Source organism: Acomys minous (genome assembly GCF_964271855.1).
Source record: "Acomys minous genome assembly, chromosome: 17".
Taxonomy (NCBI): Eukaryota; Metazoa; Chordata; class Mammalia; order Rodentia; family Muridae; genus Acomys; species Acomys minous.
In genome coordinates this window covers 55,870,625-55,897,977 of record NC_140500.1, presented here as the reverse complement: position 1 = coordinate 55,897,977, position 27,353 = coordinate 55,870,625, and the positions used below count along the sequence as shown (strand labels likewise).

At 50.7% G+C, this 27,353-nt stretch overlaps 1 protein-coding gene across 1 annotated transcript; it reads right to left on the bottom strand.

Annotated features, from left to right (window-relative positions):
* Positions 1 to 522: 522 nt before the first annotated feature.
* Positions 523 to 27,353, bottom strand: RAB43 (RAB43, member RAS oncogene family). The gene is made up of 3 exons (XM_084766645.1): positions 25,022 to 27,353; positions 6,865 to 7,048; positions 523 to 4,501 (listed from the first exon to the last, which is right to left on the bottom strand). The coding sequence occupies exons 1-3, from the start codon at positions 25,217 to 25,219 to the stop codon at positions 4,251 to 4,253; spliced, it is 633 nt and encodes a 210-aa protein (XP_084622771.1). The 5' UTR covers positions 25,220 to 27,353; the 3' UTR covers positions 523 to 4,250.

Sequence of the window (27,353 nt, the reverse complement as noted above, 5' to 3'; positions counted from 1 at the left end):
CATCCTGGTAAGCTCCAGCTCATGGGCCTGTTGATTCTGACAATCATCACCTGGGCATCTGCCACATCATGGGGCAGAGAAACACGCAGTCTGGGCCCACTTAGAATCACAGCTCCACTTCTTCCTGCCTTCTGAACCGCTGGCAGGGTCCAGAATGTTAACTCTGTGGTCTTTCAATGTTCGGTAAAAAAGAGGGTATGACCCCTCCTTCCTAGATTGGGCCACCATCACCCAGGAGCCCTCCCTGACAGGATCCCATCTGTGGGACCCAGGAGAGTCCCAAAGTCACCACTTCCCCTGGCAGAAATGTGGCCCAGTTTCTGACTGCTTTTAGCTCAGCAGCGCCCAGGACGGGAGGAAAGGTCTTCAGTCAGGCTCCTCTCTCCAGACCAGGCCAGACAGTGAGGAGGTGCACCCACCTACCCACCCATCCTGGAGATCAGTCTGGAGACTCCATGAGGCGTGGCAGGTAAGGCTGCTCAGGCAAGCTCTATGCCCAGAGGTGACAGGACCAAGCTTGAGCACTGAGTACGGAAAATGTTTAATGGTTGAATTGTACACTGGCTCTGACATATCCAGAAAGGCAACTTTTCATGTTTCAAAAATAGATCTGATAGAAAGACTTACATATCCATAAATAGGTAACGTGAAAATTTCCCCAGTGTGCACGGCATCCTTGGGCTGGCAACTGTGCCCTTGTTCAGGCCGTGCAGGGATGAGTTTGGCTGGAGGCCCACCGCTGGCAGCATCCTGGGACAGGGCAACCAATTCAGTGTACACCAGGGGCTTCCTGTAGATTCCCCCAGTTGGAGCCTGTGTCCTTGGGGTCAGACTTCTACCCAAAGAGACATAAGAGGCCGCTCTCTGGTACCTTTAGAAAGACCATAATCCTTCACTCTAGTCCTGCAGCAGTCACCGTGGCCCTACCAGCCTTTCTGTAGGTACTCCCTCACCATCCCCAGCAGCATTCAACCTCCACCTGTCCCTGCTGTTGGGAACTTTTCAACAAGAGAAAGGGATTAAACTTCTGTTGCCCCAGACGCATTGGGCTGCTGGTGGCCAAGCCTGCCCAGGGGAAGGAAAGCTGGTTTTGTTTCCTGACTCTCCGGCTTGGCTATTTTCTGGTCCTTATGCCCAGGGTTCCTTCTGACAAAGGCTCAGAAGGCAGGTGCCTTGGCACTACTGTCTGGAATGGTGGCTGTAGCTTCTCCATAGGCGCCAGCTTCAGTCCAGGATTCAGGGGGCCCTACCAGGCCATGGACCCGGGGATCAAGGCAAGGACTTGTCCTTGCCAGGATACTGGGGGATAAGGCCTGTGGCTGGGGAGGGGCCGTGTCCCCTCAGAGATATGTGCTTTGGGTCACTTGTGGGGTTCTGTGCTGTAAGAAGGCAGGTTGACAGATTTGGGAGAGGGGCATCACATGGGCCCTGGACATGACAGTGAGTTGAGAGGTGGGCAGGCTGTGTAGGCCACTGTCCTTCATACTGGGTGAGGGACCCAGGCCTGGCCTTCAAACCTGTGTCCGGCAGTGAAACTGGAACAGGGGTGTGTTTGGGGGGGGGGGGATGGGGTGGTTACAAGAGGGCGGTGTAGAATGCAGGGCTCAAGGAAGTTGGTGTTTGGGTTAAACTCTTAGGGGCAGGACTGTTCCTGCTCAAGAGCGCAGGGCAGGGGCCTCAGACACACCTCAGCACCCCGGGATTGTGAAAGGGAAGTGAGGTGATCTTCCTGTGAATGGAGAAAACAATCTTCCTGGTTGCTGGGCTGGGTGAGCCAAGAAACCACCAGTGAAGACGGCCATGCAGGGCGTATTTCGTTCTATCTGTTGCGGCTTAGGCGTTTATGGCAGCGGACCCAACCTTCCCAACGCTACAACCCTTTATTACAGTTAGTTCATCATGTGATGGTGACCCCAACCATAAAATTATTTGTTACTTCGTAGCTGTAATTCTGCTACTGTTATGAATCATAATGTAAGTATCTGTGTTTTCTGATGGTCTTAGGCAGCCCCTGTGAAAGGGTCATTCAAATGCCCTCCCCAAAGGGGTTATATGACACACAGGTTGAGAAACACTGCCTTAGAGGCTGGGAAGGGAGCTCGTGGCTCAGGGTGGCAAGTAATCCCCATCACCGACCAGGAGCCATCTTGTGGAAGATAGGGTAGAGATCTGCCTAGAGCAGAAGGCCTCTGACCTCCCTCCTCTAAGCCCCAAGTATGGAAGGGTCCCAATGTCTTGGCTGGGCTCGACACCGGTATTGCTAAAGAGCAAGGCTTGCTGGGCAGTCCTGGGTAGCTATGGAAGGGTCAGTGGCTCAGATGGACAGACACATCCTAAAACTGGGACTTCCATTTGAACACCAGACACACACCCAAGACGAGGCAAGCTCCTCATCAGCAGAAGAGCAGGACTCTGCAAGGTCAGGGCTGCCTTCCTGCCTGGCCCTGGAAACATCGGCCCAACAGGACCTGCTCATGGAACCGATGCCAGAGGACCTCTAACGACCAGGTGTAAAGGACACTCAGTGATGGGTACTATCCACCCATGGGTGCAGCCAGGCTCTCCAGTGGAGGGGTTAGGGAAGGAACCAGCTCTCCCTGCCAGGAGTTTGAGGCAACTGAAACCAACAAACAGGACCTTCTCAACTGCATCAGGCCCAGGAAAGGCAGGCGGACAGCTACTTGCAGCTCCTACCCAGTCCAGACTCAATGATCCCCACCTGAAGCACTCCAAACAGGCCCTGGTTCACTCAGGCCACCTTAGATCCAGTCAGAACGAGGCTCGGCTAATCCTACCTGAAATGGGGGCAGTGGGTTCTGGTAATCTAAGTCTCTCTAGGCTGCTATGTAGCTGCCACAACGCCCTGCTTCTAGCCTCGCTAGGAAGGGGGCTGACAGACCAGAATGCTTCAGATAGGTGACAAGGGCAGGATGCCAGTGGGAGGAGATGCAGGCAACATCCTGATCCATATTAGATTAGACTGAGCCCTGGAGGCTGATGTGGCCTTCCTGTGGGTCTAAATGCAGTCTCTTTCTTAGGGTAAGGGAGGGGTCTATATTGAGGTGGTAGATGGGCTTAGGACCATCTTAGAAACATCCCCTGGCTCATTTCCTGCACCTAGCTGCTTTATCCCCAAACCCCGCAGAGGACAGCCCTGCACCCTAAGAACCACACCTCTTCCTTCTGACCCCAGACGAAGCACCCATTAAGGCAGGCACAGGGCCAGTGAGGTGTGTGAGAGGGCCAGGTCTCGGGCCACCAGCCTTTTTGCTTTGAAACTGTAAACCAGATCAGGATCACGGGGACCTAGAAGCTCTGGACTTAATTTCTCCACATGGGGGAGGCTGTCATCCTCAGGGCCCTTGACCCTAGCCTCTGGGACACAACAGAAGCTCCCCGGGCCTGGCATGTGCTCTGAGCTGCCCCGTGCAAACTGCTTCTTACTCCTTAAACCTTCAATTTCTTATCTCACTCAACTACACGGGCAGATTCGTCGCTTTTGCAACCTGATTGGCAACATTTGGGGCCGTTAGCCTGCAGACAGCGCCCCCGCTGGCCCTACGCTTGTGTCAGGGAAAATAAGATGCTACATGGAAAAGCAGAAAAACTTGAGAGGTCTTGGTAAGGCAGCAAGCCAGGCCCAGGGAGCGAGGCGCTCCAAGCTGGCAGTGAGGAAGGGTGCCGCTTTCACCCGATGAGCTCAGGTTTCCCAAGGACAAGGCTTCGGCACCAGTCCGTGGACCTAACTGATGTGCTTTTTACACTCTGGTTAGAGGCCAGAGAATGACCCGGAAGAACCTGGGGTACCAGCCACATCCCTGGAGAGCAGCAACCTGCTGCACAGCTGCAGCAGTCAAGGCAGGAGAAGGTCAAAACCAGCACGAGGGGGGCTGGGCAGCACAGCCAGCCCATCTCCCATCATAGTCTATGCTGGAAGGCTCAGGCTTGTCCTGGAATGTGAAGAACATGGAGGGAGCAGATGCTGGCTGGGGGCATGGTCCGCATCCTGACCTGGACCAACAGCCTCAGCATCCTGCCCTGGGCCAATAGCCTCAGCACAGGATACCCTGCTTCTCCCTTCCTACCCAGCATCCAGGCCAGGGGTGTGGAATCCCCCTAGAGAAGCCAGTGTGCCTGGGGGGGGGTGGGGTGGGGTGGGGCGGGGGCTGGCTCTGAAGGGTAGGGCTTGACTGGCTGAAGCCGGTGGAGATGGAGAGGTCTCAGCCTGCCTGCCCTGCCCCCCACCCCAGTCAGCAACCACAGCCCCAGTTCTCTGCAATGTCCTTGCTGTCCAGCTGGATGTGGTCGGTGCTCTTCTCACTGAACATGGGGCCTCCGTGCCTCATGATGAGTTCAGTGGCCACTCTGGTGAAGGCCTCCTCCACATTGCTGGAGTCCTTGGCAGAGGTCTCGATGGCACACAGGATGTCATAGTGCTCGGCCAGGCTCTGTGCTTCTGACAGCGGGACTTCCCGGAGATCAGCAAGGTCTGACTTGTTCCCTGTGGAGAAAGGTCAAGCAGAGCCTGGTAAGACCCACAGGTGCCAGACTTGCACTGTCCTAACCAGCAAAGCCGCACCAAGGGTCCCCAAACATGGCCTCCTCCACCAGCTCCGGGTAAACACCGCTGGGTGTGGTGACCAACTTATCGTTAAATAGTCCGTTTTATCTTAACCTTTTAAAAAAATGTTATGTGTGTGGCTGTTTTGCATGTGTGTATGTCTGTAAACCACATGTATGCCTGGCAGCCCCACAGACCACAAGATGTCTTATCCCCTAGAACTGGAGTTATAAATGGTCTGAGCCAAAATGTAGATGCTGGGGAAACTCAGGTCATGAGAGACAGCTCAAAACCACTGAGCATCTCTCTAGATCCTACTCATTTATTTATTTATTTATTTATTTATTTATTTATTTATTTATTTATTTTGGACAGGTATAGCTGTGGCTGGACTAGAACTTGATATGCAGACCAGCCTTGAGCTCAAAGATCTGCTATCTGCTTGCCTCTGCCTCCTGAATGCTGGGATTAAGGGTGAGCAGCACCACACTCAGCACATTTGAACTATTTTTAGATTATTTATTTATTTTGGTTTTTCAAGACAGGGTTTCTCTGTGTAGCCTTGGCCATCCTGGACTTGATTTGTAAACCAGAGATCTGCCTGTCTCTTGCCTCCTAGAGTGCTGGGATTGCAGGTGTGCACCGCCAGGCCCTGCTTATTTGAATCATTTTTAAAAAGAGTTCTCAGCCAGGGTGGTGGTGTCGTGCACCCTTAATCCTAGCACTCATGATTAAAGAGGCAGGTAGATCTCAGAGTTTGGAGCCAAACTGGTTTACAAAGCAAGTTCCAGGACATCCAGAGTTACACAGAGAAACTTTGTCTTGAAAAACATTAAATAAATAAATGGAGTTCTTATTAGGTTGTCCAAGCTAGACTTGAACTTGTTGATTAAAGCAATCCTCCTGCCTCTTAGCTTCTTGAGAAGTGGGACAGGTGTAGCCACCAAGTCAGGCTGCTTTTTTTTTTCTTTTCTTTTAAAAAACTCTTTATTCTCAGCTGGCTGTAATGAAAGTTTTGGTTTCTTTAAAAGCTCAGTTATGTTATGCAAACATTTTTGCTTTAATCTCAAGTGTGGGATTTTAGTTTGGGCTCTAGTTTCTACACAGCTGATAATTACAGGTGTTGTCTTTGCCAGCTGATGATGGCCTGTCTCCTGGCACAGACAGGGGTGTGGTCTTTGCGAGCTGCAGTTAGTTTAATTCTGGGAACTCTGAAGGGTATAAATATGAGAGCTCAGAGAAAGATAGTGTGTCGAGCCAGGCGTGGTGGTGCACTCTTTAATCCCAGAACTCGGTACACAGAGGCGGGGGATCGCTGTGAGTTCGAGGCCAGCCTGGTCTACAAAGCGAGTCCAGGATAGTCAAGGATACACAGAGAAACGCTGTCTCAAAAAAACAAAACAAAACAAAAAACAAAAACAAAAAAGCATCAACAGCTGACTCAGTGAGTTGAAGTGCTTGCTGTTAAGCTAAGTAATTCGACTCAATCCCCAGGACCTGCACAGTGGAAGGAGAAAACAATGTAATTGTCCTTTGTCCTCCACACACAGGTTTTGGCATGTGTATACCCATATACACATACTAGACAGACAGACAGACAGACATAGTAAGTAGACAGGCAGGCAGATAGATAAACAGATAATATTTTTTAAATGTTTAAACTTCTTATTCTAGGCCAGCAAGATGGCTCAGCAGGTGAAGACACTTGTTGCCAAGTTAAGTGATTTGAGTTTAGCTCCCAAGCCCCACTTAGTAAAAAGGAAAGAACTGACTCTTAACAGTTGTCCTCTGATTTCTACATGTGACAGCAGTGCATCCATGTGTGCATCCATACGTGTTCACAGACAGACAGACATACACACACACAATGTAATTTTAAAATGAAAAAAAAATTCTTACTCTATGGCCTCTCAGTTTTTCATTTTATTGCTTTTTTTCCCTCCTCTGCACTGCTGGGGATGAAACCTATAGCCCCGTGCACACTAGCTAAGTGCTCAACCACAAGGCAGTAAACCAGCCACATTGCTTCCTGCAGCGCTGTCTGCAAACGCCACGCCTTAGAGCTGGACGGTCTGGCACAAAGGGGCCGCCAAGCGAACTCCTGCACCTCTTGCCTTGTAATCTCAACTCTGAGTCTAACTTTGACGCTGACAAGAGGAATCAGGACTCGCAAACTGTTGCTTCAATTTCTGGCTCCTTTCCTGGTCAAGCTCAGCCCTTCCCTGGGCAGGCTTGCCCTGTACTGGGAAAGAAAAAAGGGGAAGGCACAGAGGAGGCTTGTTCTTGGCCCCTCCCTGGCTCACCAATCAACAGCTGCACGATGTTGGAGCCCGCGTACTTCCTCACGTCCTCGATCCAGTGAGGCACTGATAAGAAGGTGCTCCGCTTGGTGATGTCATATGCAAGGATGGCCCCATTGGCACTGCGGTAGTAGCTCTGGGTGATGGTTCGGAACCTCTCCTGGCCAGCCGTGTCCCAAATCTGTAGCTGAAGAAAGGGATCGAACCGTCGGACACATGTCAAAGGGACAGGAAGGGCAGCCCACAGACCCATGCCCACAGTGGGTCCACTGGCCTAAAGACAGATCACAGAAAGTCCTCTGTGAGCCTTAGAAAGCAGCTCAGGGCTGGAGAGGTGGTTCAGAGGCTGAGTGGCTGCTGTGCAATACAAAGGACCAGAATCTGGATCCCAGCACCACACAGCAAAGCACCCCTTTGTAACCCCATTTGTAACCTCAGCTCCAAGTGAGGCAGAGACAGGGTCACTGATGCTTGCTGGCTTCTAGCTTAGTCAAGAAAACTTCAGCCTCAGGTTCAGGGAGAGACTCTGCCACAAAAGGAGTAGATGGAAAGTGACAGGAAGGCACCCGACTCTCTCTTCTGGCCTCTGGATGTACACACACACACAAATAAAATAAGAAGAGCTGGGCATGGTGGTGCACACCTGTAATCCCAGCACTCGGGAGGCATAAGCAAGTGGATCTCGTGAGTTCAAGGACAGCCTGGTCTACAAAGTGAGTCCAGGACAGCCAAGGCTACACAGAGAAACCCTGTCTTGAAAAACAGAAAGAAAAAAACAAAGAAAGAAAGAAAAGAGAAGAAAAAGATAGAAAAGAAAGCAACTTAGAGACCCAGTGTGAGGAATAAGAGAGACTGGGTTGGAGGAAAGCAGCTGGCCTCACAGCTCTAGGGTCCCTCAGGACAAGAGGCATTTCTGACTAGAGTCCTTCATGGACAAGCTAGCCTCTTAACCCTGACTGCAGCTGCAGATGCGGACCACTGCAGTGAGGAACTGGCTCCCAGGCTGCAGTGAGGTCTGCATTTGGGTCTTCTGCAAGCTCCCCGGGTCCTGGCTGTACAATATTGGGTCTAATGATTCCACAGTTGGTGGTGAGGAGGCTGGACTGGGGCATGGGTGCCTGCTGATCCACCTTGGCCAAAGCAATGGGGCGTAGGGTCTTTCTCCTCCATTTATTTCTTCATTTGATAAAGGTCAGTGGCCTATGAGAGGCACCCTGCTGCGCATGGGCAGTGGAGAGGGGGTATGGACCCGTGATGAAAGAATTAATGGCCAAGAAATCTCAATGTGTGATAAAAGACACTGACTTAAAAATCCAAGGAGATCAACAAATCCCAAGAAGAAGAAACACAGATTTGTAGTCTAGAGCAGAACTGATGGGGGAAAAACAAAAGCAATTAAATCTGTGCTTCCTGAGATACTAGGTCACAGTAGCAAGGGCTTTTGTCCTGCGTGATCACTTCCTTTTTAAAAATCATGTATTAATTTATTATTTATACAGTGTTCTGCGTGCCTGTGTTTCTGCACACCAGAAGAGGACACCAGGTCTCATTACAGGTGGTTGGGAGCCACCGTGTGGTTGCTGGGAATTGAACTCAGGACCTCTGGAAAAGCAGTCATCGCTCTTAACCTCTGAGCCATCTCTCCAGCCCAAACACTTCCTTTTTTATTCTAATGAACTCTCATTCATCACCTCCACAGAGCAGTCCCATCTACTCCCTCACCTCAATTTCTTTTCCTTTCTTTCTTTTTGGACAGTGCTGGGAACTCGGGAGCCGACACATGCTAACAAGAGTTCTATCGATGAGCTATAGCCCAGCTCAGACCCAACTCAATCCTCTTCACAATACTTCACTGCCTGACATAACCTACACACACACACACAGACACACACACATACACAGACACACACACATACACACACACACACAGACACACACACACAGACACACACACACATACACACACACATAGACACACACAGACACACACACAGACACACTCACACACATTCACACACACTCAGACACAGACACACACACTCAAATACACAGACACACACATACACACACTCTTAGTGTGAGCTCCATAAGGCAGGCCTGTGTCTATCTGGTTCTCTTCTCTCTCCTCAGCCCCCAGCACAGTGCCTAGCATAAGATGTCCACAGTGCCTAGCATAAGAAGTTCACAGTGCCTAGCATAAGAAGTTCACAGTGCCTAGCATCCTAGCTTAAGATGTTCACAGTGCCTAGCATAAGATGTTCACAGTGCCTAGCATAAGATGTTCACAGTGCCTAGCATAAGATGTTCACAGTGCCTAGCATAAGATGTCCACAGTGCCTAGCATAAGATGTTCACAGTGCCTAGCATAAGATGTTCACAGTGCCTAGCATAAGATGTCCACAGTGCCTAGCATAAGATGTTCACAGTGCCTAGCATAAGATGTCAACAGTGCCTAGCATAAGATGTTCACAGTGCCTAGCATAAGATGTTCACAGTGCCTAGCATAAGATGTTCACAGTGCCTAGCATAAGATGTTCACAGTGCCTAGCATAAGATGTCCACAGTGCCTAGCATAAGATGTTCACAGTGCCTAGCATAAGATGTCAACAGTGCCTAGCATAAGATGTTCACAGTGCCTAGCATAAGATGTCCACAGTACCAATAAAAGCTGGAGGAACAGGTGCTGTTTCTGTCCCAGGAGCCTAGCCTGGAATCAGACCCAAAGCCCCAGTTCCTGACAGCCGACTGTGGGTCAATTTGAGTGTTATGAAAGCTAAGCGCCTTTTTCACTGCACAGAGGAGAGAAATCAGCCTCAAGCTGCCAAGAACACCTACCGCACTGACACCACACCAGTCCCTGCCGCTGCACTCACAGGAGGGCCCAGCAGGGCTTGGTTCTGCACTCTCTCACCTGGCACACCTGCTTCTCAGGCCTTCCCAGCCCGCACCTGGCCTTTAGGAGGGCTTCTCCAGGCCACTGCTACCTGGAGTTGTGTCCTTGAGCGGGGACCAGAGCACTTCTGAGTCCAGTGAGGACAAAAATGGGCCCCCAGAGCACACATGCTCAGAAGAACACACTGCCCTCCTCGGCCACCAAGCAAGGTGGGGCGGGTGAGTTTCTCTCCCTTCTCTGACCCTGTAATGTGAAGCCTGGTATCACCGTCCGCGGTGGCGGTGGGGCTCCCTTCCGTCCCACACTCAATGACCCCCAGCTATGCTGGCCCACAAGTCTCCACAAGCTCGCCGTGAAGCAATACTGTCGGCACCACTGGGTCCTACCTTAGCATTCAGACTCTCCTATGCATCCTTTATCACCCTAGGGCAGCTCTCCCTGGTACTCGGTCTCCAGCCTTAAGCTAAAGGAACTCTTGTTCCCTTGGCGCTCCTGCCTCTCTAACAGCCCATACCGTAGGAAGCATAATCTATTTTACTCAAGTATCCATCAAGAGGGCCTTAGGAGCTAGGCAGGGAGCATGAGATACAGCAACACACACACACAAACACACACACTCACTCACACACACACACACACACTCACACACACACACTCTCACACACACACACTCACACACACACTCACACACACACTCACTCACACACTCACACACACACTCACACACACACACACACACACACACACACACACACACACACACACACACACACACACTCACATGGCCGCAAGCTGCTTTCCAGGGATTCGTGGCTCACTGAATTAAGTCACATGGCTGCAGTAAATCAACCCTGTTTTCTAGGTTAAAAACATCACTGGAAGTTCAGTTCCAAGACCTGCGTCCTGTCCCTCCCAATGGAAGAGGAGTCTGTCCTGAGTAAACAGACAGTGGAAAGTTCCAGGTTTCTTCGCCTTAGAAGAGAACCTTGGAAAAGTTAGTTCTCAGGGCAAAAACTGAGATGGTAAGACTGACCCAAATACAAGTTCCTGAGCTATTTTTTATGATGTCTTGGGACATGAGTCAAACCAGGAGGCAGTGTTTGAGGGCTCCTCCTCCAACCAGCCTCCGCGGCCTGTGCTCTGTCCTCTCGGGAAGAATTTAGCTGCAGGTTCTCCAGTGCTGTAAACGCCCCCAGTGTGCTGTATGAAAGAGAGGTGGAAGCCACACTCAAGGGAAGTGCAGTTGGTGGGCAGGTCCGCTCTGCTGTCTGGCTGGGGTCTTGCTCTCTTAATAAGAATTGTGAGTAGGTGATGAAAGGTCTCCCAGAGCTGGCGATCTCCACCCCATCCCACCCCAGTGCCCCTGGGATGGACCAGCAGCCCTACAGCTCAAGCTCCAGGCTTTAGTAGCCAAAGGCTTGTGTCTCCGGGTCCTGAGGCTGGAGGCTCACTGCTCTTGTTTTTGTTATTGTTGTTTGTTTTTGTTTTCCGAGACAGGGTTTCTCTGTGTAGCTTTGGCTGTCCTGGACTCGCTTTGTAGACCAGGCTGGCCTCGAACTCGCCTGCCTCTGCCTCCAGAGTGCTGGGATTAAAGGCACGTGCCATCATGCCCGGCTTGCTCTTGCTTTTTAATCAGCAGTGGCCTCTTGGCAGCTACTGTGGTCCTCAGTCTCCCACAGTTTGCATTATGCTCCTTCATGAACCTCAATATTGGGGGCCTTAGCTCCTACAGTGGTTGGCGTCACAGCTCTCAGGCCTAATGTGTCTAGGACCCCGGGCCCATACGGAACACTTGGCAGCTCCTTGGAACTCTTCAAGCAACTGGAGCTAGCAGTTTCTCGTCTCTGGTTCTTGAAAGCCTCTATTTCTTCACCTTTGACCCCCTGACCCCGCTGTCTGCCCCTCTATTCCCATGTTTCTGTCCCGGTTGTTCTCAGGAATTCTTCAGCCGCCCTATTATTGCTATTGCTGTTCTACTGCCACAGCTTCTGGGTCTTTCCTCGTGTCTCTGTGTTGCCATGTCAGCCCACTTTACTAATAATGATGATGAAAAGTAGATAAGGACAGGGCCTTCAGGAGAAGCCTTTCATTTGATCTAGTGTTGCAACCCCACAGTTCAGTACAAAAGGGTAAACATGAACTGAGCTGACTTCTTAAATGGCCAGAAAGGTGCTGTGCTGTGCCAAGGGTATCTGCACTATCACCGTGTCCTTAAACAAATCAAGGATCATATTTGCCTCAACCACAGGTTTTCTGCTAAGCCAGAGAAATGTGTGCGCCTCCCCCCGCCCCCACTTCTGTCCTAAGGGGAAACAGCTGCTGGAGTTCACCAAGTTGGTATAGCTTCCTCATGGAATCCATGGAGTGTTCAAATTAGCAAGGGGGCCCTGAGGCCAATCAGAGCCCACTGCTTGGCTGATAATCCCCTACTCAAGACAGCCAGGGTACCAGGAAAAGTTTAATAGCTGTCAAATCATGTTGACCCCATGGTGGCTGGAAAAAGTATGGCCCCCATACACTGGTGTGTTGGAATGCCTGCCGCATAGGAAGTAGCACTATTAAGGAGGTTTGCCTTTGTTGAGTAGGTGTGGCCTTGTTGAAGGAAGTGTGTCACTTTGGTGGCAGGCTTTGGGGTCTCATATGCTCAAGCTATGCCCCATGTGAAGCATAGTACCCTGCTGCCTGAGGATCAAGATGTAGAGCTCCCAGCTCCTTCTCCAGCACCATGTCTGCTTGCACGCTGCCTTGCTTCCCACCAGGATGATAATGGGCTAAACTTCTGAAACTGTAAGCCAACCCAAAATTAATGTTTTCCTTTATAAGAGTTCTGTGGTCACGGTGTCTCTTCACAGCAACAGAAACCCTAAGACACCCCCTAGATCTTAACTTACTTAAAGGAAAAATAAACATTATAAAAGGGTGCTAATAAATAATTAAGACCTATCGATACCACCGCTAGTGTGTTAACTGCATCGAACAATGTTTAACTCTAACCCAGTGCCCAGAGGCAAGTCTTGATCTGACAGAGAATATGTGAGGATAAGAAAAGTGAAAACACACCGGCCTGAGGACATCGGAGGGAGGCCATATCAGAGGGATGGCGACAGCCCCTGCATCCACAACTCCTCCGGCTCCCCCAACATAGCCAAGGCACAGCATCAAACAGCACTTCAGTTCCTTGCAATAGCGTGGCTCCTGCATCAAGTTCCGTAACAACACCAGCATCCGCCCATGTGACTAAGGGCAGCCGTGCCAGCTTTCTGCAGGTGCCCTCATCACATTTTGGACAGCATCAGCCCATGTGCTAAGAGAACAGTCCATGGTGCCTTGTATCCAGACAGGCAGAACTCAGCAGGGTGCCCACAGCTGCTGGCATTCCCTATCTGTCTAACTGAAATAATAAAAAGACCAATCTTTTTTTGAGACAGGACCTCCCGTATCCAGGCTGGCCTCGAACCCTCTATGTAGCCAAAAGGGACCTTGAGCTCTGACCCTCCCGCCTCCATCTTCTGAGTCTTAGGAGCACAGGCAGGTACCGCCATTCCTAGTTTTATGCAGGACAGAACCCATGGCTTCGTGCATGTGGGGCAAGCACTGTACCAACTAAGCTGCATGCCCAGCTGTGAGATCACACTGTACATCTACAGTCCCAGGCCAGAGGCTGTGGCAGTGGAACTCCGAGCCCTAGCCCTTCACTGTCTACAAGGCTCCTCAATGAGTTACATCCCCCTGCCCTCCCCCATCCTGTCCCATCCCGTCTCTTCCCTGCCCCCCCCCCCCAAGATTCAAATCCTTGCCTGAATGTTCTCGACGTGTTTACGGTTGGCAAACAACTCCTACTTCAGCTGTTCATAAAGGGCTGAGTGTTCCCAACAACCTCTTCTTCCCTTTCTGGAAGCTCAGGCCGCCCACCTACTAGTATCCATGAGGCCACAGCCCCGAGGAGAGCCTGGAGCACAGGGGTCCTTCCCAGGGACCTGACTCGGTGCAGATGGGCACCAGGGCACCAGGACAGCACCCAGTGGAGCTCTTCGTGTGATTGTGCCTGTCAGGAGAGCCTTTAGTGACATTCTTAGAGGCCACAAGTTGTGCCCTCAGGGACCCTCAGAGCCCCCACAGTTAAATCTCTAAACTCAAGCTCTCTCTATCACCAGGTAAGGTGACTCTGTCTTGTTTCTTTTCTTTTTTTAAATGGGGGAGGGGAGGGGTTAAGCTAGGACCTTGTGCTTGCTTAGCAAGTTGCTCTACCACAGAGCTGCACTCCCAGTCGGCCAGGCCTTCTTGTTTTGCCAGACTTCCTCAGTCAAATGCACCACACCACAGGCTCGACTCTCCTCACCCTCCCTGTGGCCCGTTATTTTGGTAAAGAGAAAGTAGCTGGGATCTCATCTCAGTCTTGGGTCCTCCACACCAGCCCGCAGGACACAGCGCCGGGGCAGCCTCCCCACTCTCTCAGACAAAACTGAACACTTTCCTGCTCCTCAGAACACAGTGGACGTGATGCCAGCGGGATCAGGCTGACCTGGGAGCAATCCATAGCCCCATCTCTCCCCACTCCCAAGCTGTAGCCACGCTGTTTAGTGTATTTCTATGGTCCGGCATGCATACAGCCGTGGCATCTGAAGCACCTTCTGTCCCCTGCCTCCTTAGTAACACTCCTCCATTATCAGTGCCTCCCTCAACCCTTTTGTCGCCATGACACCTGGACAAGGTGGACTGCGGCATCCTCCGGGCTTGTCCAAGCATGCAATGTACACCCGTGCCTGTCCACAGCAACCATAGCCACCACACGGCCCTGCGCTATAGTAGCTATCTGTACTATCAATACGGTTGCCCTGTCTGCGCCAGGTGTGTCCACTGCGTGGCTCAGAATCTCCAGCCACCACAGTGACAGACAGCATTGGGTGCTATCCGAGATGAGGCCTCAAGAACAGAGACCGCGCCATCTCCTGTACCTTTTCCTCTTTGGGACCTGGACCACTGAGAGAAAGCAAACCACGAGCCATGAGCCTGTCAGTTCCAGGAGAATTCTCTCCCTGTGCGGGAGCTGAAGTCCAAACCTCTAGCGCAGCGAATCTATGAGCAGGCTCTGTGCGTCCTTCGCCTTCGCTCTCATTTCAACTGCATGCTGTTCCCCCAATGCTCAGCCTGAAGCCTTGGAAAGCCGGCTTTCCCTTCAGAGCTCGGAATGGAACCCTGGACCTTGAACAGGCCAAGCACAAGTGAGCTACTCCAAGCAAGGCTGTGGCTCTCAAAAGAGCCAGGAGCAGCGTCAGAAAGACAGAGTTGGGAGTTTGCCCTGGCACTTCAATAACAAAAGTATTTTTCTTGTTTTTCTTTCTTTCTTTCTTTTTTGGTTTTTTTTTTTGGGGGGGGGGGGGTAGGGGTTTCTCTGTGTAGCCCTGGCTGTCCTGGACTCCCTTTGTAAACCAGGCTGGCCTCAAATTCACAGTGATCCGCCTGCCTTTGCCTCGAGTGCTGGGATTAAAGGTATGTGCTACCACATCCAGCTATAAAAGTATTTTTCTGTGTGATGTATTCTACATAATTCACAGAATTTCCATGTATTTCCTAAAATATTTATTTTTCTACATATTTCACCAAAATACAAATGTAGCAAATATTAGCAAGTCAGAGCTACCAAACTGATATTTATTCTGACAACTGTAACTTTTTTTTGGTCATAAAATTAGGATGAAGAAGAAGAGGAGGAGGAGGAGGAGGAGGAGGAGGAGGAGGAGGAGGAGAAGGAGGAAGAAGAAGAAGAAGAAGAAGAAGAAGAAGAAGAAGAAGAAGAAGAAAATTAACTTCTCATTGAAACCATACTAAAAGTAATTCTAACTGCAAAAAAAATATAGTGTTTGGAACTGAGGTCAGAGGTAGATTGCTTGCACAGCGTACGTGGGGCCCAATGTTCAATTCCCAGCACTGCAAAGTTAAGTTTTAAAGAAGGAACTTGGGAGCTGGTGGAGGAGCTTCTGTTTGATCCCCAGCACCAACAGCTCAGCCGGCTTCTGCACTCCCCGCCACAGCAATGGCAATCAAGCAGTTGTCTGGTGTGAAATGACAAGGCTTCAGCAAACTGCAGCCAGGGACTGACCTCCCCTCACAGTTACAGCTCGGTGGCCAGCCCGTGGCACTAACAGTAGGTGGGTGGCCAGCCCGTGGCACTAACAGTAGGTGGGTGGCCAGCCTGTGGCACTAACAGTAGGTAGGTGGCCAGCCCGTGGCACTAACAGTAGGTAGGTGGCCAGCCTGTGGCACTAACAGTAGGTAGGTGGCCAGCCTGTGGCACTAACAGTAGGTAGGTGGCCAGCCTGTGGCACTAACAGTAGGTAGGTGGCCAGCCCGTGGCACTAACAGTAGGTAGGTGGCCAGCCCGTGGCACTAACAGTAGGTAGGTGGCCAGCCCGTGGCACTAACAGTAGGTAGGTGGCCAGCCTGTGGCACTAACAGTAGGTAGGTGGCCAGCCTGTGGCACTAACAGTAGCTGGTAGAACTTTAGAGAGTGGAACCTGGTAAGTGGAAATTGGCTCCTTGGGGACATGATTTTTAAAAATAATTTATTTCTTTTTATTTTATGTACATTAGTGTTTTGCCTGCATGTCTGTATGAGGGCATCAGAACCCATGGAATAGGAGTTACAGTTTTAAGCTGCCATGTCCTCAGGAAGAACAGCCAGTGCTTTTAACTACTGAGCCATCTCTCCAGCCCTGGGGACAGGATTTTGAAGAGATATCGAGATCTCGCTCTCTTTTTTCCAAGTCTTCCTCAACTACATGCCCCCATGATGCACTGTTACCAGCCCAAAGCAGCCAAGGAAAATACACAGAAGCTTCTAAAACTGTGACCTAAAATAAGGCATTTATTTATTTATCTTTAATTAATTACTTATTTGCTATTCTGCTACATAATCCATACCTGCTGGCTGGAGGCTAAACGTGGGTCTCTCAAGTCAAGGTGTACTTAGTACTCTTAAAAAGCTGCCACTTCAAAAATTAAAATGCGCTGGAGAGGTGACGCAGTGTTAAGAGCACTTGCTACTCTTTCAGAGGACCAGGTTCAACTCCCAGCACCTGCACAGCTGCTCACAACTGTGTGTAACTCCAGTTCCAGGGATATCACAACCAGACAAGCACACGGTAGATATACATGCAGGTCAACATTTGCACACATAAAATAAAACGAATAAATATTTTTTAAAATGTTTAAAAAAAAAAGGCATGGTAGAGCACGCCTTTAATCCCAGCACTGAAGAGGCAGAGGCAGGTAGATCTCTGAGTTCAAAGCCAGCCTGGTGTACACTGCAAATTCCAAAATAGCCAAAATTATATAATAGAGAGACCCTGTCTAAAAAAAAAGAAAAAAAGAAAGAAAGAAAGAAAAAGAAAAAAGAAAAGAAATGAAGGAAAAAATATGAGACACATTCAGTAAAAGCCTGACACAGGGCACCACGTCAGAACTGTCCTCTGGACCTGGGTGTGCCCTCTAACCTAAAGTGAACCAGCTGGCTATTTTTTACTTTTTACAGTGCTGGGAATGGAACATAGGGCGGGCATGCTGGGCAGGCAAACACTCCAGCAATGAGCTATTACCCTTAGAACTGGTTTTGTTTGTTTGGTGGGTTGTTTGGTTTCTTGTTTTACTACATTTTACTTATTTTTGTGTGCAGGAAAGGGATGTGCACGTGGAGGGCAGAGGGCAGCTCTCCTCCCACGGTGTGGACCCCAGAGATCAAACGCAGGTGTCAGGCTTGGCAGCAAGCTCCTTTCACCACTGAGCCGTCTCACGGACTCCCATTGGTTGGTTTTTGAGACAAGGTCTCACTAATTCACCCAGGCCAACTTTGAACTTGTAACCCTCTTGCCTGAGGCTGTGAGAAGCTGACATTACAGGCTTGTGCAATCAGACCCGATAGAACATCAATACTTAGGTTTTTCCCTGTGTTCATGAGCAAAGTGATGCCATCCCATGTGGAATGTTAGGCTAGATACAGTGACCCATGCCTTTAATCCCAGCTACCCAGGGGCTGAAGCAGGACAAGCCCTGGAACCCAGGAGTACCAGCCCATGCTAGTTAACATGGATCTTATCTCAAAAATAAAGATGAGAGTGGTGGCCCAAGCCTTTAATCCTAGCATTCATTAGGCAGAGGCAGGCTGATCACTGTGCACTCCAGACCAGGCCAGTCTACATAGCCAGTGCCAGGCAAGTCAGGGCAACATAATAAGACCCTGTCTCAAAAAAAAAAAAAAAAAATATATATATATATAGCAAAAACAAATATGACTGGAAAGTACAGCAATGTGACTGAATCTTTGACATCACAGCTTAGAACTTAAGTGTTTTGATGGGTGCTGTTCCTCTCAGAGTTGGCTTCTTGAAATGGGAGTTCCAAATGTTCAATCAGCTATGACACTCTACACCCGGAGTTCTTTTTGTAACCTTGTCCTTTCTCTTCGGGCAGGTCTGCAGGGATGGATCTGGTGATTAAAAACAGTCAACAGGCCACTAGGACCTGCCATTGTGTTAGCAGTTCTTTGGTCCAAAATGAAGTCTGATGCCACCATGGTGGCTCACAGCAGCATTTGTAAGGGTGACACAGGGGCACCACAGCACTGAGGCCAACCTAAGTAAATTGTAGGTCAGCCAGACCTACATAAAATAAAAAATTAAATTGAATTTTAAAAAGAGGGCTAAATGGGGCTGGAGAGATGGCTCAGAGGTCAAGAGCGCTGACTGCGCTTCCAAAGGTCCTGAGTTCAATTCCCAGCCACCACATGGTGGCTCACAACCATCTGTAATGAGATCTGGTGCCCTCTTCTGGCATGCAGGCAGGTACTGTATACATAATAAATAAATTTTAAAAAAAGAGGGCTAAACATACAGTGCGGTGGTAAAGCATTAGCCTAGCATGTGCAGGATCCTGGGTTCGCTCTCCAGTACTGTAAATAAAAGAACCAGGTCTCAAGCATCGCACTGAGGACTGGTTCTCCTTTTTCCACCGAGGTCTCCACGACAAAGTGATGCAATTGAGAGTGGAAGAAGCCAGGTATGGGCAAGCTCCTAACCCCAGCTCTTAAGATGGGAGGGTTGTTCCAAATCTAAAACTACCCTGGGCTGTACAGCAAGTACAGGCCAGCCAGGGTTACATAATGAGACCCTGTCTCAAACCATAACAACAAAAGGGAGAAGATATTAAATGAAGCTAAGACGATATTAATGACAAAAGGTCCTTACTCAAGGACTCGAAGCAGGCTAGAGGCGCTTTCTCTAGCAGCATTTGGTTGGTGTCTATTGCAATATAAACAAAGCATTTTGTATTCAAACATTAGTCGTGGAGACCGGTTTTCTCTCTTGGTCTCAGCGGTCATCTTTAACACTGCCCAATTCACTGAAACAAGTATTTGTTTCGATTAAGCACCTGGTATTACAATGTTGAAGCAATACGGCTAATCACAGTGCACAGCGCAAATGATCTATGACAGCCAGATTTTACTTTATTTTTTTTTTTTTTAATTTTTAAATAACACTTATTTGGGAGCAAGGAGCACCTGTGTGCCACCAAGTGTGGGGGGCCAGAGGACCACCTTTCAGGAGTTGATCCTTCCCTTCTGCCATGTGGGTCCCAGGCTTGGCAGCAAGCACCTTTACCCACTGAGCCACTCACTTGCTGGCCTCCGTGACAAGATTTTACACCGATCCCCGCCTCCCTCGCTTGCTGGTTTTGTATGCTCGCTGCAGTGGTGGAGGATGTTTAAGACTCCAAAACCAGAACAGCTTCTGACCAACAGCCGAAAGGCTAGGCCCTGGTTCAAGACTTGCCACATCCAGGCTACCTTTGCTTCTCTCATACAGTGGAGATACCTCCCACAGAGGCTGACTGCAAAGATCACGGGAAACAATGAGAGGAGACGGGAGCACGCGTTAAGATGCACAGAGGCACGCACTAACCATGTCTCCTGCCCCAAGTACCCAGAGAAACCTTAACAGAGCCAGGTGTGGTAGCTGACACCGGAAATACCAGCACTTGGGAGGTAGAGACGGAGGACCACAAGTTCAAGGTCACTCTGAGCTGCGGGAGATAGGCAATTATAAAAACAAAAGGAAAACAAAAGGGAAGCAAAAGAGCAGAGGTAGGCAGGTCAATGGCAAGCAGGCAGAGAGCCCACCCTTCCTGGCTCCTCACGCCACTTCCTCTCACAGGGACTTACACACCATCGCTTCCCATTCTCCTGGCAACCCACTGGAGAAGAATCTGTGAAGGCACCCTAGAAAATGCTAAGTTAGAAGAGGAGCCACCGTACGCCAATGTAACACATGCTAAGCTGAGGGGTTAGCTTGCTTCTTTGCCCCACCCCCAATCCCTACTTGAGCACTGCCCCAAGGACGGGCAGAACCCTCAGGAGGCAAGGCTTAGTTTACGGTGACAATGGTGGCCACTGCTATCAAGAACAGATTTCATGAAATTACCGTGACCTAGAACGTCTCTTATCTAACAGTCCTTTTACTATTTCTGAGCAGAACCGAAAAGTTGTCAGATTGATTTTATCCGAACAGGAAATGCACAAACGCAAAGCCAGACCCTAGCCTGGAAGAGCTGGGAGGGCAAACCAATGTGTTCTGAGTTGGGAGCGGAGCTCAGCAAGGAGCCCTTGTGTAGAGTGCACGGGGGCTCTGGATTCCATCACCAGCCTCCCTACCCCTACTTTGGAAGTAACAGGAGTACGTATGAAAACAAAGAACATTTATGAGGCCAGGCACAATGAGCTTGAGTCAAGAACAATGCACTGAAGCCCGGTCCAAAGGCACAGACTCCATGGAGGAGAGGTGTGGCGGTGTCTCCACCCAGTGGCCAGGAGGCCTGACGAAGCCGTGGAAAGGGTTTGTGAAACCCTAACCAGGCTGCCTGTACTTGGGGCCCTGGGTGCCTAGTGATCTGCAAAACCAGGTTTACATAACAGGCCTTTGTGTGCCCACATAAAGGAAGTGAGAGGCAGTGGGAAAGGACTCAGGGTGTGAGCAGAGCTTGGCTGGGGGGCAGTGCAGCAGGGAGCAGCGAGGGAGGAGAAGCGACCTCACCATCCTTAGTCATCTAGAGAGGAAAATAGTGACAAAAGCAACGGTTAAAACAAACTCTTCTACTTGTTTGCATCATTAGGGTTTTTGGTTTGTTTTTGTTGTTGTTGTTTGCTTTGTTTATAATATATTTGGGGGATTAAAAAAGAAATGGGCAGTACTAATTGTTTTCTGCTTATTAGGCTCAGGGTAGCCAGGGGGAGAAAGGAATAACAAAATCTTCCCTGTGTATCCCTTTAAGTCTTTGAAATTTTGTAATTTGAAACCAATATGAATAGATCATCTATTTAAAAAAAATAAGGCTAGGAAGGGAGAGCAGGATGACTTAGTGAGTGAAGATGCTTGCTGCAAAGCCTGGCGACCCACACACAGTGGGAGTAGAGAAGGGACTTACACAAGGTGTCCTGTGCCCCCCTGAACCCTGCTGCTGCACACACCCATGCACGCTCGAACACACACAATAATAATAATGCATTTAAAATACAATTTAAAACCACAAGCCAGGAAAACGTAAATGTCTCCAACCATGTCCACAGTCTTTCAACAACTTTCACAAACAGGTCAGGGGTCATTTGTCCCATTTCAGAGCTGAGGAAGCCTGAGGCTCCAAGAAAGGACTCCAGCTGCAAGGACAGGAGTAAGACCCAAGCCAGCAGGCTCTTGGCCTAGTGTTCTTGTTCAGACTCTGCAATCAGACAGACAAGCAGCATTGTGATTCATGTGTCCTGGCTGTACAGTCCTCAGTGCTCCAGTCAAACAAATCCAGGACACCTCAAACGAAGAGGCTTGTGAACCTACACAGCAGCTTATGTGGGCTGAGTGGGCTGTTTTTTTCAATTCACTGTCTATCTATGACATGTGTGTGTCGAACACGCACACATAGAGGAAGGTACACACATGCCATAGCATTTGTGTGGAGCTCAGGGGTCAACTTTCAGGAGTCAGTCCTCACCTTGCACCCTGGGTTCTAAGGTCAAACTCAGGCACCAGGGACTTTTACTTGCTGAGTCATCTAAGCAGCCCCCTGAGTGGGCCTATCTCAATGTTCCTATTAGCTGAAATATCCTGGGGCCAGCTCTTATTGAAAATATTTAGAAGATTCCTAAGTATAAGCACTGGCTGTGGTGGTAGATGCCTGTGGCCTGAGCATTTGGGAAACAGGCAAGAAGATCGCAAGTTCAAGGGCGTCCTCAGCTACACAATGAGTGTGAGGCCAGGCTAGCCCACACTATATGAAGCTCTGTCTTTGAAAGAACAGAGAAGAAGAGGAAAAGAAGCCCAGGTGCACACTCTGCTCCCAGAGAGCGTGAAGGTTCACTGGATCCGTCACCCTTCAAAACTTTGGGGTTACTTTTCCAAGCACAGAGGGGATCAGAAAGGGACCGCTGTACCCAGAAGCCAGCCCAATCCAGAGTTTAAATCCTGGGCCAGGTGTGGTGGTGCACACCTTTAATCCTAGCACCTGGGAGGCAGAGGCAAGCTGATCGCTGTGAGTTCAAGGCCAGCCTGGTCTACAAAGCAAGTCTAGGACAGCCAAGGCTACACAAAGAAACCCCGTCTTGAATTAAACAAAACAAAACAAAACAAAACAAACAAAAACCCCAGTTCAAACCCTGGTTTTGCCCTGTCTTATAGGAGACTGCAGGTAAGCCAGTCACTTTACTTTTCTTGGCTTTGGCTTCCTCTCTATAAATATTAACCAGTAAACAGGCATATAATGAACACATGTGTTTGACACTGGCCAACAGGATCTGGGTGTTTCAGGGCCTTATCTTCAGCAGGAAGAGACAATCCAGGTAATTTCAAGTCTAGGTAAAGTGCTCTAAGCACCTAGACAATAGGAGGAAAAGACCTGGGAGGTCACGGGAGGACACCGTGGGAAAGCCGTACTCATGCTAGAACCTGAGTAGCCATCAGTTACACTGGGGTCTCAGGACACAGCATGACAAGAAGGGGAAATAGACGCAAAGCCGATGAGGCAGGAACAAGCTCGGCATGTTTAAAGAAGACGGCCAAAGAGGCTGGGGGACAGGCTGGTGAGACGCAGGGCAACGGTTGTAAAGGGAAGTGACTATAGAAAAAAAAGAACTTGATCAGGATCTGTTATTTTCAGTTTTCCACTATAGCAGAACTCTCTGAACGAACAAGTAAAACTGAAACAGAGAACTGGATGAGATGGTTTTGCTCTGACGACTGAAACACAGAACTGAATGCAGTGGGTTCTGCTGACCCGTGGGAAGGAAGCAAAGCCTCTGCCTTCTTGGCCTTCCCAACTCACTGCAGGGAACTTCCAATCTCAGCAGGGCCGGGGCGGAAGGTGGCCAGCCTCCAAGCTTCCTCAAACTCTTACAAAGCCCAGATCAGGTGGGAGACAGGCTTTACTGGTAGAGCTTGTGTCTAAGTTCAACCCCCCAGCACCAGTGAAAGAATAACATCAGTAACAGTGCCCTCCAGTCTGTACAACACACCATTAGACAGCTGACTCACAAGAGCTTCTAGAAAGCACAACCAACACAGCTTTGAGGTATTAACACACACACACACACACACACACACACAGAGCTCTGCTACTCCCAGGCCCACAAGGCTGCCTCCTAGGAGGAAAATCTGGAGTGACCACAGGGAAAAGAAACGATGACCTGCACAGCCTGCATTGCATAACCTAAGCGCAAGTGCACAGTCCACCCAGGGCTGCACTAGGTGACGGGTTATCTCCACAGGTAAACAGGAATGCTGCCCCCTCCTTGACCAGTCAGCACAGAGAGCCACACACACACTGGGCACAGGCCGACAGCTTCCCAAAGGGGAACCATCCTCCTCATTTTCACCCTGTACTTTGCATGTTGACTCCACCCATAACAGCCCTTCCTTCGCCACCTGCTCCAAAGGGATGGTCCAAATCTGCCTTGCATCTGGCCCTTTCCCACCTCAGGGACACCAAAATATACCGGAAACCCAAAGGACCGTTTAAAAACCTTGCAGGCAAATCTCTAGAGGCACAGTGGTCATTTAAAAAAAAAAAAAAAAAAAGATTTGTTGACTTGCTTTTTTTCTACACGATGGGACAGGAGAGAGAGGCAACACCCAGGAATTATCCCAACTTTATAGAAACAAAGAGCTGACTTATCCCAGCCAAGGGCAACAGAGAACAGGCCTACAGCCACCCAAATAAGCAGAGCCACAGAGCACCAGGGTCAAGAGACTCCCATCTCCCCCTTTCAGCGTTCCCCTACCCCACCCACCCCTCACCCCACCCATCCCCCACTCCCCCCACCCCCACCACCCTGGCTTCAAGTCCTGAAAACACAGGAGAGCCCCCACCCAGTACTTGGTAGAGCTGTTTGGAAAATCCTTGTGAGCTCGAAGCCATGAGAAATGGCAAAGGTTTTCTGTCAGGAAAGTTACTGAGTGCCTCTGTGAGCAGGAACAATGCTGCGTACTGTCCAGGATGCTACCGGTTTTTGTTTTGTTTTGTTTTGTTTTAGAGAGGGCAGACACCTAGGTTAAACTGATTTCATTCATCACAAATATTATTTATCAAATCATTGCCAGGACATTGTGGCAACCACATCCTGCTGTTTCTGCTGGGGTCATTGCCAAAGTTTGGTTCTCTCCCCCACCTTCCGGTATCTGTGAAGTTTTCAGTTTCCATCAACCCCTAGTTGGGGAAGCCCCCACCCCCTTACCCCCGACCCCGCGCTGGTCCTAGAGGAGTCGAGTTCCACCACCAAGTCCATATGAGACTGCAGGGAGGCGTGGCCACGGAGGAAATTCTGACAAAAAACTTTTGGCCCTCCGGTGCTAGCAGCCACTACTTCCTGGTCCCTCCCGGTTGGTCACGGGGATGTCGTTATCTGGCTGAGTGCTCCCCAGAGGGCCACGCAGAGGAGGGTCTGTCCCGGCATGCGCGGCGCTCACGGAACGGCCCGCAGGTTGCCTTCCACCGCAAGTTATTTTGGAGGAGTCCCCACGCCGTGGAGGGGTCGGGGGAGTGGACCAGGGGGGCAGGATCCCTCCTCCACGCTCTGGCCGCCCACTGTCACCACTCCCAGAACCCAAGTCAGTGCTTTCGGACCTGGACCCAGCACGGACATCAAGGCCCAAAGCCCGTTCCAAGAGAAGGGGAAGCCGAAGGACCAGCCAGGAACCGCCCACCGGGAGCAAAGCAGCGGGCCGCGTCGCCTCCTACCTTGACCCGCTTGCCCTGGATCTCCAGCGTCTTCATGGTGAAGTCGACGCCGATGGTGCTGCCCTGACGCGCGGAGAAGGCACCGGTCTTGAAGCGCTGCACCACGCACGTCTTGCCCACGCTCGCGTCGCCCACCAACACCAGCTTGAACAGGAAATCGTAGTGCTCGTCCTGATCCCCGGGGCCCGGGCCCGCCATGGCTCCGCCGGAGTCCTGGGACTCGGGAGGGCGGGCGGGGTTGGGGTGGGGGGACCCGACTTGGGCTTACGACAGCCGCGAGCCGAGGTCCGTGCGCCCCGAGCGAGCCGACCGGACGCCTAGCTACGTGGAGCGGTCGCAAGCACCTGAACGAGCTGCGCGGCGGACCGAACGACGGCCCCGCCCCGCCTGGAGCCCCGCGGACTCGGCTCCGCCCGGGAGCGCACCGCCCGGCCCTCCGCCGAGCTTTCTCCCCCAGCCGTCGGTGCAACGCCGGCCCAAGGCTACCTCAGGCCTTCTCGTGCGCCGCCTTCAGGGCGGGGCGAGCCTCCCTGCTCTCCAGCACCGCCCATCCCCGGCCGCTCGGCGTCTGGGTCCCGCCCCCAGGACCGCCCAGTCGCCCCCCTCCCGGAACCAACGCCTCCTACCCTGTCATTCCAGTCCGGACCCCCGCGTCTCACCTCCCGACCCTCCCCCGAGCAGCGGTCCTTACCCTACACCACGGCCAACACCCCCGACCCTTCTTTCCCTGATCCCGCCCTCAGCACGGTTTTCTTTTCTCACTTCTTAGCACTTCTGTAAGCACCGCCCTGATCCTCCACTCAGCCCTGACCCCGCCCTTAACACTACCTTCCCCGCCCTCATCGTCCCGGAGCCCGCCTTAGCTTGGACCTAGCCCTAGGCACAGCATCCAAGACGGAAATCCGCCCGCACCTCTTCATAGCCTTCATGCTAACACCTCCCTAAATCCTCTCAGGGCAGCCCTCTGCCACTCAGTCTGCCGCGCCCTCTCTAGAAGCCTTTGGGCTACTGGTTGACAACTGTTGATAGCTCCAGTTCATCCCTCCCTCAGCCCACCTCAGCCAGGACCCACATCCATCCCTCACTGGCCTGCCAGGGAGCAGGCAAGAGGCCTCTATTAGGGTAGCTGTGGGACAGGGGACAGCCAGGGCTGAAAGTGAAGAGCTCCTGAGGCAGAAACCTCAATGTTTCCACTTCTGAGAATCGAAAGCCCTGGTGACACGCAGCAAAGGCAGTTTCCTTTAAGTCAAAAATGAAGACAAGGGGAAATGAACAAAAAAAAAATTTTTTTTTTTAATCCTTGTGGGTAGAATGACCCAGGGTCTCATTTGGAAGAATGATAAGACAGAAAGGAGGCCAGGTCCCAGGCAAAACAGAAACAAAAACAAAGAAACATCTGCACTTGAGAAGAGGCACAAGGAAAACTTGTGGGCCAACTAACTCCTGTCTGTAAGCAGTTTGAACTAGATCAAATAGGCCCCATCTCTAAAGATGACAGGAAATTGAGAATGTTCTAGCCTTTTTAGACAGCCACTTTAGACCCTCCAGGGCTGTTTGATTCAATAGATTCATTAATGGCTGTTTCAGGCCAAGCACTGTTCTAGGGCCTTGAGATCCATCCATGGGTGAAAGACAAAATCCAAATCTTGGGGGTTAGGGGGCAAGGGGGAGAGCTCCCAAAACTTAAGGAGACCACAGGGAGCGAGCCCACGGACGACACCATCACCGCAGGCCCCGTGAGCAGCCCCACTGGCCAAGCAGATGAAAAGGGAAAGGCTGACGCAGAGAGAAAGCAGAAGAGCTGTTTGGAACTCCACGCCGGTGAGAGAGGCCCAGCAGCCCCAGCCGGGAGCTACAGTGCCACAGCAGAGGGCTTCCAAGAGCCTTGCTTTGGCACACTCGTGGTAGTGGGCACCTGTGATCAAGAGAAACTGCCTCCATACCAAGATGTACACTGAACCAGAGTGGCTCTGGGTGGGTTGACCTCTCAGCTCGGCCGAGGTCACTGGAAGAAGGGAAAGGGGTGAGGCCGGTGAGGCATGAGAAAGGGGTAAGGGCGGTCAGTCAATGGCTTACCCGCCTCCACTCTGCCCTGGCCTGGAGCTGCTGCAGGGAAGAAGGTATTTTGGTTTCGATATGGGTTTTGTCAACAAAGGCCAACACACCATTTTCATTTATGGGGTACTAAGGCATTTTAAAATTGGACTATGAGGGTTCAGTGGTCAAGAGTGCCGCCTGCTCTTCCAGAGGTCCTGAGTTCAGTTCCCAGCAACCACATGGTGGCTCACAACCATCTACAATGCGATCTGATACCCTCTTCTGCAGATAAAGC